Source organism: Python bivittatus, unplaced genomic scaffold (assembly GCF_059951505.1).
Source record: "Python bivittatus isolate LINGU-HERP-01145 unplaced genomic scaffold, Pbiv_v1 ctg000680_np1212, whole genome shotgun sequence".
Classification (NCBI taxonomy): domain Eukaryota; kingdom Metazoa; phylum Chordata; class Lepidosauria; order Squamata; family Pythonidae; genus Python; species Python bivittatus.
Window position 1 is genome coordinate 3,653,371 of NW_028277095.1, and position 14,320 is coordinate 3,667,690.

Here is a 14,320-nt window from a genome sequence, read left to right on the forward strand (position 1 = left end):
AAGCCACCCAAAGGGGTTAAGCCGCTGCAGCGAAGCCAGCGGGGCATCTTTTGCCAGGCCCACGGCTGGCCCCGAGGCAGCAGGGCCCTCTGCCCCTACAATTCCAGCGCCCCCGGGGCGTGCAGGGCCCTGGATCCGTCTGTGCGCGAGGGGGCAACCAGCATCCGGAGGCGAGGCAGGAAAGCAGGGCCGCGCTTTCGTTCCGTGGCTGGGAGGGCGGGCGGGCCGGCCGCTTTTTAGGCCAATTCCAGGCCTCCTCGAGGCCACAAAGGCTCCTTCTCGCGGGGGCCCTCCGCTCCGCCTCCGCGCGGCGAGGCAGCCTCTTTCTTCTCGCCCCTCGGCCCGGCCCGGATCTGGCACTACCTGTCCGTCTCCTAGCAACCCTCCTTCCCCATCAAAATGGCGGCAGGGAAAGAGGGGATGGGGAAATCCATTAGCCCGCAGATGGAACACGTGACTGAGAGGAAGGGCAAGGAGGGGAGGCCGACTCCTCCCTCCCTCCGCCCCCGTGCTCGGGGGCTTGCCTTTTCCTCGGCGCGCGCAGGCGTGACAGAGGCCAATCAGGAAGCGCGCGGCGGCCTCATAGGGCGGGCTAAGCCAGCTCCGCCGGATGCCTGCGTACAGCCGCAGGCGGGGAGGGCGGAGAGCGTGTCAGCCGGGAAAGAGAAGGATTGCGCCTGCGCCGTGGAAGCCCAGAGACGGCGGCCTTGACAGCTTGCGCCTTGTGTGCCGTAGAAGGGGGGAAGCGCGGAACGACGCTGGCGCAGGCGCGGTAGCGGGCAGGCGCGGGGGGCTCGGGTGGAGAGAGCCGCCGCCGTCGCCGCCCGGGCTGTGTGAGAGGATTTCCCGGTTCTTGCGCCTCCGCCGCGGCCGGCACCATCCCCGCCGCCCGGGCCTGCTCAGCCCCTGCTGCCGTTGGAGCCCCGGCCCCTCCCGCGGGGAGGCAGGAAGGTCCCGGGAGCCGACGGGACAGCCGTATCATGTCCGGGCGCGCCCAGAGCACCAAACTGTCCACGACGGAGCGCATCGTGAAAGGTGAGGGGCGGCGGGGGCGCCGGCCGGGCAGGGGCGGCTGCCGGCCCCGGGGAGCAGCGGGCGGCGCGGACCGGCGCCGTTGCCCCCCTTGCGACGGGCGGCCGAGCGGCCGCGGGCCCCATTTTAGGCGGTTATTTTCCAAGCGGCCTCCCCTGAGGGCAGCAATTGGAAACCGCGTGGCCTTCGTGGCGGCCGGAGCGCCCCTCGGGCCGAGGGAGACGAGCAGCCCGTCCTGCCCCCTGCGGTGGCCTCGTCGGCGCCGGCGGGGGCCGGCCGCCGGGTCCAGCGCGGCTCCGGGTCCAGGCTCGGAGGAGGCGGGCGGACCCTCTTTCCTGCAGCGGGGAGGATTTGCAGAAGCCGCGAAGCGTGCAGATGTGGGGGTGGGAGCTATTTCTGGCCTCTTCTCGTGGTCGGATAAGGATGCTGGTCGGGGTGGGAAACGAGCAGCCGAAGAGGAAGAAGAAAAGTCACCGGTGATTTTGAGAAGGGGGAGGCGCTCCCGCCCTTCCCCTGGAGGGAGGAAAGGAGCCGCTGCGCCCCTCGGAAGGGAGGCTGGAGCCAGGGAGGCAGGGCTGGGGAAGCGTCCCTGGAGCGGATTAAAGGCTGAGCGAGATCCTCGTGCCTGGCTGTTGGGATTTCAGCGGCCTTCCCGCCCGGTGGAAGCCCTTTTTCCTGTGCCTCTGAGGTGCCTGCAGGGCTGTCAGAGGGGCGTACGGGAGGGCAAAGAGGATTCCGTTCGGAAGCCGCTGTAATTCAAGTACGACTGTCTTGGACTAGGGCGGCAGCAGCTTGGAGTGGCAGGTCATTAACAGGTAATGATGATCCTGCCTTTCTCCTGTGATTGGCCCCTTAGAGCTGTTCAGAGATTATGTGTGAAGGTTTCGTTCAGGTGGTCGGTTAATGATCTGTTGATACCTGGTGAATTTGCCGTTTTTAAAGAGTGATATGGGTATGTAGATCAGCACTAAGCAAAGCATGAATTTTGAAAGGGAGAAATGTGTATCTACTGATGGGAAAGTTAGGTGTGACATATTGCGGATTGTCTGTTAGCTGTCTGGCTCCCTTCCCATCCCATCCCATCCCATCCCATCCCCCAGGTGATTAGTATAGGAAGATGGTGTCATCAGGCCCCTCAGTCTCAAAAGACTTTGCTTTACCATGGCATAAAGGTATGCTGCAAGTAAGTCTTGCCAGCTGCTATGACTGCTGATTTTGTTCTGGGGTTTGTGTATTTAATGGTTGGGAGAATCACCCCTCCCCATCCCTGTTATGTACCTGAAAGGGCACATGCCATTTTTAAAAAAACTGGAGATAGTGGAAATAATTAATAAACAAGAGTATGGAAAAGTTAATTGAGAAGATGTTGGATTAAGGAGAGGCCTTTACAGTGTTGATTTAGCTTATTAATTTATTTGCTGCAATATATCATGCTTGTTACTGGTGAATGAACTAGTACATTTAATGATAATACTTTGTTATAAATAATCAGTTAGCACCTAGTTAAGTTACAAAAACTCAGAAGTTGGATGGATGCATATATTTATTATGGCCAATTGATTTGGTTTTATTTTATTTTATTCTGCTGCAGGTGTTCCTAGACATTTGCCAAATAATCTTGTAAGAGCTATTCTCCATTTTTCTGTTCTTCTATAGTATTTCCAGTCTGAACAGTTACATTATATTGTGTACTTTGCAGCTTGGTATGGCTATGTCTTCCATATATATAATGTACTGTATATTCACTTTTATTAAAGATTTTTTAAAAGGAAGATAAAATATAATCTTATATAAAGTAAGAAAAAGAAAGAAATCAAAAAGAAAGCTAAAAGTGCAAGAAAGGGGGGGAAAGTAAAAGAAAAATAGAAAAGAAAGAAAAAAGATAAAAGAAGTAGCTTCCATTCTTCTTTACAGCAGTTATAAGTACAATTATAAATTTACCTCTTACTCTATGGTTGCAACATAACTTTCTTCTTTCTATAATCCTAGTCATCAAAACTATAAATCATAAGTCTTTTTTTGTTTTACGCAAAAAGTCCATAAGGGGTTTCCAGTTAGCAATAAGGTATGAATATGTCTTTTGTATGGTATGTTGAAAGATTCTGCTGCTCACACATTGTGATGCACTGTAGTTTCCCTTAACCATGGTTTTTAAGTAGTCTACAATGGCTGGATTTATACATTGTGCTAAATCAAATCATGATTTACAAATAACAATGATTGGGTTACAAAACATACCCAATGTCAGAAAAACATTACGATTTAGCTTGATTTTGTGAACCCATTCACTGGTTCCATGGCCTTGAGATTTTCTGTTGACCTAATGGAGTTTATAAAATTACTGCTGATAGGCCAAAGTGTACTGAACTCAAGGAAGACATCCTGAAACTGTATTTTTATTTTTTATATTCTCCTTTTTTCCCTCTCCCTTGCCCATTCGTCTACATCTAATTAAAACATCTTTTTTTCTCTCTTTTTCATCTCCCTTAGCCAGTGCATGCTTATTTGGAGAATTGGGTTTGTGGTCCCTCAATAGTACTTATTGTAGATTAATAATTTTCTTGGGGTTATTAATGATCAGAGCAGATGTGGGGGGACACCTGTTTACCTGTAACTGTGTAGAGAGAGATGGCTAAAACATAATAAAAAGCTGATTAAATCATTTAGGAGGCATCTTGGTATAGTATATAAAGTACTCTGTCATGATGAGTATGTTTGGTTTTAGTGCATTGATTGAACCCAGCCAGTTGTAGTTTATTCAGTAAACAATTGTTAAACAAGTTATGGCTTAATAATATATGAACTTTTGGATGCTTTTGTGCTGCTGAAAGTATAGTGGCTAACTGGCTGATACTGTGCTGGAATACTTGTTGCTACGTTCACTGTTTTCAGAAGAGTTTACATGCAAAGGATTTGGGCTAGGACATCTCTACTGTAGTAGAGCGATAGACTGAACAGGAAGCACTAACTTCAGAACTGCACTCACTGGGTGATTTTGGGCAATCACCAACTCATCACCAGATCAGCTTTTGAAAATTCAGAAGGTAGATGTGGAAAAGGTACCTTATGCATTGCTCCGGATTCTTCAAAAGAAAAATGAAAACAAAATGCATAAAGCGTTAAGTACATTATTTCAATGCATATAGATAACACATTTAGACGAGGATTTAAGGAGTTGCATTTAGCAAATGAGTTTTTAATACCTCTAGTGTAGAAAATAGATTGGGAATTTTAGAGTAAATTTCTGCTACATAAATACACCATTATAAAACAGCTATAAATGAATCTTAGTTTCCTGTCCCCTCCACCCTTTTGCCACTGATTAGCAATGTGATCCAGTCAAATCAGTATACTGGAAACTGGAGTTTGGTTTCTTTTAGCAAATAATAAAGTACTTAACTATATTTGCTGTAGTTAATATGAGATTAGAGGAGAAATTCAAGTTTTGATAGCTATTGAGTGAAAATATCTCCATGCTATTAAATATTGAAAAATGTATTTGTTCAATGTGTCTATTACTCTGTTGTGCCTGAAAACATTAGAACACTTCTTAATTGTGCTATTCATAATCTTTATTGAAACTGCTCATTCACACCCACCCAATATGCTTAGAACCCATCACTCATGCCAAACATTGCATTTACTTGCTGAGGATCAGTAATTTGTTTTGCTGGTATCATTTTTAAAGCAATGAATTACCTTCAAGAATATCTTTAAGGAGATTCTTGGCAATTAACTCTTAAGCAGAACTGCTTCCACATCCTTTGTGAAATTCTTGTAAATTTGGCACTAAAATGTCTGGCTTTCCAAACATTGGGTAGAATAAAGTATTACAGCATTATCTGTATGTGGTCTGTAGCATGAAAAATTCAAGAGCACATCAGAATCATTTGTGAAGTTGGATATAATTTTAACATGATTGCAGAAAGCACCAGTAGCAAAGACTAATCAGATGAATACACCCAGCTGCAGTGGAAATTGACAAAACTACTGCACTTTTTTTCAACTGTGAGGCTATTTCTTTTTTATTTTATATTCAAAGAGAAAAATAAAGGAAAGGAAGAAGGACTAAGCACTCATTAAAAACATTAACTCCCTCCAATACCAGTCTAAATTAATATTACTTTATATAGATGCACATGCACAAAATTAAATTATTCTTAATTAAATCACTTTAAGAAACATCTTTCTATGTAGTTCTTCAAGATGTGTAATGATAAAAAGTTCATCAAACTGAAGAGTATGAGTGTCTTTCTAATCTTGTGGCATCATTTTTATTAATTTTTGCTGATTATAAAATTGCACAATATCCATTTCATTTCCCCTTCTTTTAATTTCCAAATTGTTGGAATGTAGTATATAATCCAGAGTAACATGAACATCTACAAAAACCAGTAAGTCTTCCAGAACAAAATTAATAACTAAAATAAAATCTGGTCAAAAGAGAGTCATAGTAGCAGATCATGTGACCCAAACTGTGGGGCTTAAGAATTGAATAATCTATAATGGAATTCTTTCCCTATTAACACCTGCCTCATTTAAGTGATGAAACAACTTTATCTCACTTCATAGCAATCATAATTTTCATTGTGAAATCTGCTTCATTAGCCTGTGATGCTCTTGAATACCAAGATTGATTTTAAATGTATCTTTGCAGACTTTCTAGATCTAGCTGTCTGAAAATCTGGGACAACTGTAGGAGGACATTTTAACTGATGAGATAGGGAATGGTGCCAATCAATAAGTCTAAGCCTTAACCTACTTCAGAGGATTCACAGATAAAATAAAGTCAGTCCTACGTGTGTCTCCTTGTAAAAGAGTTGGATTTAAGCATGATAATGAGTTAGTTAATAGGTTTTGGAATGTTTGATGATTGTGTAAAAGAACTTAAAGCTCCACATGTGAAGTCATGGTCTCCTAAGCTGGTATCCACCAAAGGAGTTAGATCAGCAGCTCTCAGAATTGTCAGTCATGGCCTTTATTGTGAATCCTGGGAGTTTCCATCCCAATCCCTCTGGAGGGCACCAGCTTTGGAAAGGCTTTAGTGTTAAAAAAAAATGAATAATTACAACAGTGGGCATATTGCTAAAAGCTCTAATTTAGCACCTTGTCCATATTTATTAGAGAATAGAGCAAACTTGTGGGATGGTTTATTTTATTTTGAATCCTGCAATTCTGGTCTGAATGTTTTCGAATTTGCCCTAGCACATCTGTAGGGCATCAAGTGGGAAATAATATATGTATAGGATGTAGGACGCTGGAAATTTAAAACTGTCATTTGTCTGGTTTATGGCAAGGAAATTATTAGTCTTTTTTTTATGTTCTGTTCCACTGCAGGTGCTGTAAAGTGGACTCATTTTAAAATGACTTTTTTATATGACCACTTATGTTTATAAGACATAGAATACCATATTATACTTATTAGATGAATCATGGTTCAGTTTTCACATACAATCTACAGTATACAAAGGAGATAGGAAAGATTCTACAAATGACTTCAATTAGCTGTAGAGAATAGTTTAGGTGGGGAGCTGTGCTTTTTAAAAAAGAAAAAGAAAAGACTTGATTTTTTGTCATTCTAATAAGTTTTCTCTTTAACCACTCATTTTCTGTATTTGACTATGTAATTGGTTTTAGAGATCTGGCTACTGTACATGGCTGCAATATCATAAATTAGTATTTTGAGGCTTTTCCTTTGTTTCAGGTGAAAATATTCCAGGTGCTGCTGTCTGATTAGTACAGAAGAAACTAATTACTAATTTGTAAGACTTTCAGGGAGCCTTCATTGTGCTGAATATAATGCAAGTAGTTTATAGATATCTGGAATGCTACATAATACAATGCAGATTACAAGTTGCTGATATAGGTCCTATCATTCAGCTCCTTCAAGCTTTCCTTTGTTATTATTTCACATAACCAGCAAGGGGTTCTTTTTACCCATTGTTCATGACTAAGGGAGGAGGCTGGTTGTGGTGGTGCTATCTACATCCAAGAGCTAGGAAAGCAAAGAAAATGTTCTTACTTCGTAAGTAGAAAGCTGTGGCACTCCTGAAAAATAGGAAACATTTTATCAAACTGCGGCAAACTCCCTGGGAGCATTCCATATCAGAATGAAGATCAAAAGAGGTTACATGAAGTGTGCAAGTGAAATGGCCAAGATGTGCATGCATCCATTACGCTTTTGAGCAACAGATCCCAGTGCCATATTGCAGGGTAACTTAAGTGCAGTTTCTAAGTTTTCAGAGAATTATTTGGCTTGATTGATTATGTGCCATCAAGTCGTTGCTGGCTCTTAGTGACCACATTGATAGATTTTCCCCATGAACAATTTGGTTTAGAGAATGGTAAATCAGGAAGATTTGAGTTCAAATCTCTGCTGAGGTGTAAAAGCCACATGTCCTTGGGCTAGTCACTGGCTTATTAGTTCCATCACAGTGGAACTAATGTGGCAAGAGGGAAAGTCTCATAGGAGAAACTCAGTGCGTGGGAGGAAGTATTTTATGGTTCAGTGCTATCTGTGACTTCTGCATTGCCATGTTTTCTTTCTTATGCCAATGACTGAAACTAGGTATTAGTTTTTCTAAGAGAAAAATAGTGGAATGGCTAGGAATCTGCAAGGGTTAAGCAAGCCTTCTTGCCTGCTGATTTTCCCTTTAAATTTCTCCTTGGCATATGTTAGCCTGGCAAATGCTGATTTAGGAATATGCAGTTGCCAAGGTAATATGTAGTTCAATTACTAGCCTAATGTCCCCAGCAAGAACTCCTTAGAAGAAGACTATAATAAATTAATATACAGAGCCTGGAATACAGATTTTGAAACTTGTCCATAGTATCTTAGAAGGAATCCCTATGAGTCATGCCCACTGCGATTCTTCAAAGTAAGGTACCTGTTCTCTGTATATCCTGTGACAGTAAATTCAAATAGGTAGTCAGAGCTGGTAGGACTGTGAAAACCTGGGCGTGCAAAGGGACTAAAATATTTCCAGAATGATGACAAGATGCTTCTTTCCAAGGGATTTCAGAGGAAATAGTGCTATGGCTTATTTATCCTGCTGTTGACGTACATGGTTTACATTTTCTAAAACTTAATCAATGTTTCTTTTATTTTGATATGAAAGTGCTGAATCTACTGACCAAAATTCAGCGAGATATTCTAATTCAAAGTGCCAGTAATTAAAAAAATAACAGCAGACTTTTCTTGGTTGCAAACTCTGGTGGCATATAAGAAACCGCTTTTTAAAATCTTCTGTTTAAAAGAAGTTTGCCGTGGGGAAGCCTTTCTTGGCTATGTAGAATTCTGTAAATCTTTGGGATTCAGGATGTTGTTTCTCAGCCCAAATAATGGGGAAAGTATTGTGTGTGTGTATGTGTGAATAAGCAATCTCAATTTGGTTTGTTTTCCAGTTGATAAAACATGAAACAGTTTACACCTGCGTCTCTAACACAGGGTGCAATAATTAATTAAATAGATTTAAAATACATTTAACTTTCATGAATATGCCAAGTTTTACTATTTTATTTGTTAATCTGATATACACAAAACCTTGGTTCTGATTTGTTAAATCATTCATACTTTGTATTCTTACACTGAAGGGGAAAAAGTTATCCTCTCACCGATTACAAAATATCCAAGGGGATTATTTTTATGTGCAGTACACAAAAGCTTCCTACTCTTCAGTGCAACTTGCCTCTGATCTCAGGAAATCCTTTTCAGTGCATTTTAATTGCTATCTTGAGAGGCTTGGGCCTGAAAACAGGTTCTATACTTGTACTAAGAAATCGCACAGGAAATGTTTCCAGTTTAGCTTTTCCTAGAAAAACATATCAGCAGAAGCTCCTATACAGTGTAAAGCACAGTGATGCAAGAAGAAAATGGCAAAAGAACTCTAAGCTTTTGCTGATGGAAGAAAAACCAAAGTCCCAGGTGATCTGTTTAGCCTTCAGCTTAGGAAGAAAAGAAAGTACAAGAAGCAGAAATCCTCCATGAGAAAAGCTAAAAATAATGGCTTTTCATTTTACAGATCAATTAGTTTAGAGGTCCATAAAACTTTATTACCAAGACCTAACAAATGCTGACTATCTAGTACCCTCAATGTGGGTTTACCGAATATCTTTACTGTATTTACTCTTGGGCAAGTGGACTGACATTTCTAACAGAATGCTAAGAATCCATAACTGTTGGAGCACGGATGTTGTCTAAATATTGTATATAAAGATTATGGACAAGGGCAGTCTTGGAGGAAAAAAACCATGAGGAATGAATAAAAAACTGTTCCAGTACTACCAGAAATACAGACCTGGATATAAAACAAAATCACTTATTATATGAAAGAGACTAACTTCAGACATGTTATTTTGTGGAAATTAGGAAATTAAAATATGGAGGCGGTTATTGAAGCAGCAGTGAAAAAGACAGGACTTCATTAACTTTAATGTTAAAAAAGAAGGAAAATACCCTGAAAAAATCATATGCACACGCACACATGCATCCATGCATGCGACGTTTTGTCAACATTTGTAGTAGTCTTTTTCTTTTAAAAAAAAAAAGGACAAGAGAAGGTACTTAGTCATTTTTTTGGTTGTTTCATCTGTGGTTTTCCTTTATGTGTTGGTGTTGCCCAACAATAAACACATTTCTAAAAGAGGTTCCTATAATGTGACTGAATGTAGTTTATATATGCAAATGTACAGTAACTTATGCAAACAGAAAAAACATAAAAGAGTTAATGTGAATTGGAAACCATTAGCATAACTAAGGAAAGGAAGTGGTATAATTACTGTAGTGATACACTGGCCAGTTCAAAGACAAACAGCAGATAGATTTGGGAAAAAAATATGAGTTTATATATTGCACTAAGCCATACTGTATGTGTCTGTACGTGTTTGGGTTCTATATATTTATATGAATCTAACTGGGTTTTCTGAATAAGCAGATTGTGGCTTAACACACAACAATGTAAAGGCCTTCCCTGAATTTTTCTCATCCTGATATGTAGTATGCTAATTGTAATATTGGAGTGTAAACCAATACATTGTGTAATAACCTAGTTTGTGAAAGGGTAGAATTAGGTAAATGGATTTTTAATCAATGATCCCAACTTGGCAAATCTTAGATTCATTGATACGAGTTAATGTCTGTATTCATAATGGATTTTGCCTTTCAGTTTCACACACAGAACAATTAGTAATGATGTTTATAAAGGAAATGAAAAACATCTTTGACTAGTACTGCACAATAAATGTATCTGTGTGTTTGCAGCTGTAATGCAGCAAAATGACATTTGCTATTGTGTGATTGAAAAGATTGTATGAGTTGGTGATGGAGGATGAACTTACTTGATTTAAAGTCATTTAATGTATCGATATGAAAACAGTTTTTAAAATTTTGCTTTTCTTAAATTGTTTGGCATGTTAGCTGAACTGTTGATACCAATGTACATCAGGTTTTTTTAGTGTAGTGTATGTTTTTAGGGTTGTGCATAACAATGTATCAATCAGAATAATTAAAGCAGCCACATCTTTCACAAAGCTCAAAGATGTTGAACTGTTCCTGCACATACACAGCATTTTCTGAGCAGTATTTAATTTGCATGTCTTCTCATTGGAAGATACTTCTTTTAAATGTTCTGCATAGTCCTAATGAATATCTCCTTAGTACCTTTATGGTTGGAAAAAGAACAAAAAAACAGGAAGACTACATCTGTCATCTGTCATCCAGCCAGATTGGTGTTTCTAATTGGTAAGACACAGAAGTAATTTAGGTGGCCCATGACTTAAATTCCTTCTTCAAGAGAGAGGGGTGGGGAAAGGAGGGCAGAGTAGCCAGTTTAAGTATGATGAGGCAAAGGGAACCAAGGATTTCAGGAGAATGTTTCTTGGTCTGAAAGAGGAATGGCTTATGAACAGTTTGGGCTTTGGAGTCAAAAGAGAATAAGATTTCACACTACTGAGCTCTTTTTTCTGATTATTTACTTGTATATTTTGGTTTGGCCTTAGTGGATGTGATGGAATGTCTAACAGATAATGGAGGAAGGAACAACACTGTTACAGGAGGGAGGTGGACTGTTACAGAAAAGATTCCTTAGTCCAGAGGAGGGAGGAAATCTGAAAAAGACCCAGAGTAACTATGCTGGGTATAAGTTCATCTGGAGAAATAGTTCAACAGGCATTCAAGATTCTATTCCATTACCTTACCAGCAGTAAACATCTTTCCAGAAATCTTTGTGGTTCTTGTTTCCTGAGTTTGTCAGCCTTGCTGGGCTTGAGAGGAGAATACTGCTCCTACAGTAGTATATGCCTCTTCAATCCAGTTGGTTCTCATTATTTAAAATGATGTCTTTACTTGGTTACTCAGGCTTATAGGCTGCTTCCGTTGTGAACTGAGTCTAAGGGGCTTACATTGCCTCTTACAGTAAAAAGTTAATAAAACAAACACAAAATAATAATTCTTACATATTGGTAGTATATTGCAATTGTTTTCCTTAGAATTTACCACACTGATAATTATAACACAATACCTATCTGTTCTTCTCTGAAAATGTGTACTTTTTGTTTCTATCTTGATAGGATTTAAGATTCAAAATCTGAAAACCACTTAACTAAGTAGCATGGTTATACATTATGGTAGATACTTCTTCCCCATCCCAAATCTTTTAAAGCTTAAAAAGAGCCCATGAAGGCTCCTAAATTGGGTTAACCTCTTATATGCCCCCCCAAATCCAAATAAATAACTCTTAAAAAAGCACAAGGGAGAAGAAAGCTATTAACTTTTTCCTACTGCTACAGCCTCCAGCAAAGTTTGGATCTTCTTGCATCATATCTTGTGTGGTTTTATTTATTTAATTATAACAACTTTGCTCTTCAGTGAAAAAGACACCCAGGCTGTTTTCCAAAAGTGCCATAGCCAAAATAAGAGTAAGTATATAGTAGGTGAAATCTTCATAAATTCAGTTACCAAAGGACGTAATTTCCTGTGCTGAAATTAGAGTATACAGTTATGTTTATCAAAAGTACTATGCTACAACAAGCGCAATTCACTCTTGTTGCATCTCTCTGATATAAATTCTATTTGCTTGCTCTAGGTTTTAATTGAAATTACTGTGTTTGGCTTAGTCAGAAGTTTCATTTAGGCTGCACTAACATTAGGAACCCTTAATTTGGGCTCCTTTTAATGTATACTATGCATATGCAGTAGCTCTCGTTAAATTGTTTGGTTACGATTTTAAGATGCACCTAGATACGTATGTTTCCTTCTCCCCAAGACTATGGCATTAGTTGTCTATACTCACGATTATAGATAGAAATGTAAACACTTGTAGATCTGAAGAGCCAAGACTTTTGGTATCACCACATCTTACCAGAAGACTGACTACCTCAGATTACATTTTTAAACACAAGGGACTTTTGTCCTTGGCAGAAGTGCATCTTGTGAATTTGCACAGTAACTGCATATACAACAAATTCTTTGAAAACTATCTAAGTAGTTAAAACACACAGAGAGAAGTATACTAGACTCAAAGTGTCCAAAAGATTGCTGGAGGAAATATTGTAGCAGAGAATTAATAAACTCAGATAGAAGAAAAATTAAAATGTAAATCAGAAGAATAAGGCACACAATTAAATGCAAAGTTATATAGCAAAGGTAGAGGTTTAAAGGTAAGCTTGTGTTTGAATAGTGCATACTGGAGGCAATGATTATAAGGCTTTAGTTCAGACTGTCAGCACTTTTAACAAAAGAGAATTTAACATTTCATTTAAATTGAGGTGTTAGGGTACTCTCACAAAGGGGCATTAGGAAAGGAATGCTACTGAAGAGTCAAGATTTCTCAAACAGCTATGGACGATACATGGCAACAAGAGAGAAACAAGATTTGACAGAACCAGGACAGAACACAGAAAGTTGTTTTGCTGTTCTGAGGCTGCAGTTTATATGATGACTTGTCTTTTGGGCAGTGGATGAATAGTTTTGTAAATCAAAGCATGGAAAGGATCAATAACGTACTCTAGTGTTCCTTGTATAGGAGGTACACCAAGCAAAGCTGAGTGTGGAAGCTTCTCAGTGGAAGCTGTTTTGAATAAACAGTCTCTCTCAAGTAAGTTCTGACTTTACCTGAGGCACCTATCTTTCGTTCTCCCCTCCCCCCAAAACCCCTTTCCCAAGTTAAAAGTAGCAGACCTGCAGTCAGCCCTAGATCAACCTCAGGCTTGGCTAGACAGCAGTGAATTTAGCAGCTTTCGGCCAAACGTTGGAGAGAATGCATGAAGACTAGCATCTGTAGAAGGATAATTTACTGTTCCATTCAAAGACAAGAGTCATCCTGTATAGGATTTCAGAGCTGAGCCTCAAAAAAAGCTTTTTGGAAATACTAGGGTTTTATGATGACTTTAACAGCCTTGATTGATTTCCCCTTCCTAGTGTATCTTTGGGTTATATTTGTTAATGCTTGAAGTGTTTAGCCAAACATACAGATTGATTTGTGTTCTCCCTATATCAGGGGTCCCCAAATTCTTCAGCTCATTGACCCCTTCATGCAGTTTCAGATTGTTCATCAACTCCCAAACATTTATTATATGAAAATAATTTAATAAATACAACTTCAACTAATAGCACTATGAATAATGATGATGATGATGATGATGATGATAATAATAATGCCTATCCCAGATCCTGGGAAGGACTCAATAGGTGGATAAAAATGCCAAATCCAGTCTAAACATCTGGCTGATTGTGCGACCAACCATAACAACAACAATAATGGATATTTCCATCGACCCTTGGGTGTTGACCACTTTGACCCTGCCCTATATGAAGGAACATTGTAGCATATATTTTATGTTCTAGTTAAATAAGAAGATTTGGTATATATTAGTTTTTGGCATATCAACAGTTTACAACTCAGCCACTGCTTACTTTTCTGTAAGTTTAGTTTTCTTCCAGAACTAAAATGGGATTTGTCATATGCTTCATCCCAAATTTCAAAAGTTAGGTCAACTGGGGAACTCTGTACATGCACTAAGAACCAGGCCAAGAAGACTTCTTTGTCACACCAATGAGAAAGAAAGTAGACTATGTCTATGTAATATGCTTTTAACAACGTGCTCACTTAACTGAAGCTTGTTTTGTGACTAGATATGGAAATATCAAGTGCTCATCTTGTGCTCTGCATGTTTATTTTGAATTCTGGTCCTGTTCAGTTGTGCTGGCAGTCTGTTGCTGAAATCCTACTGTAAATGTCTTTATTGGCTTTCTCAGCTGTAGGCAGTCTAATTACATATAACCTGCAGAATG

At 39.9% G+C, this 14,320-nt stretch overlaps 1 protein-coding gene across 6 annotated transcripts in view; it reads left to right on the forward strand.

The window, feature by feature from the left end:
* The first annotated feature begins 648 nt into the window (after positions 1 to 648).
* Positions 649 to 14,320, forward strand: part of PPP3CC (protein phosphatase 3 catalytic subunit gamma) — a 68,891-nt gene continuing 55,219 nt past the window's right edge. For 2 of the 6 annotated variants that reach the window (XM_088151866.1, XM_088151867.1), the window contains exon 1: positions 651 to 1,035. In XM_088151866.1, coding sequence (XP_088007992.1) covers positions 981 to 1,035 — 55 coding nt within the window. In that variant the 5' untranslated portion in view covers positions 651 to 980. Of the gene's footprint in view, positions 1,036 to 14,320 lie in introns of all 6 variants that reach the window. The other 4 variants (XM_088151869.1, XM_088151865.1, XM_088151870.1 and 1 more) reach the window with 3 other exon arrangements.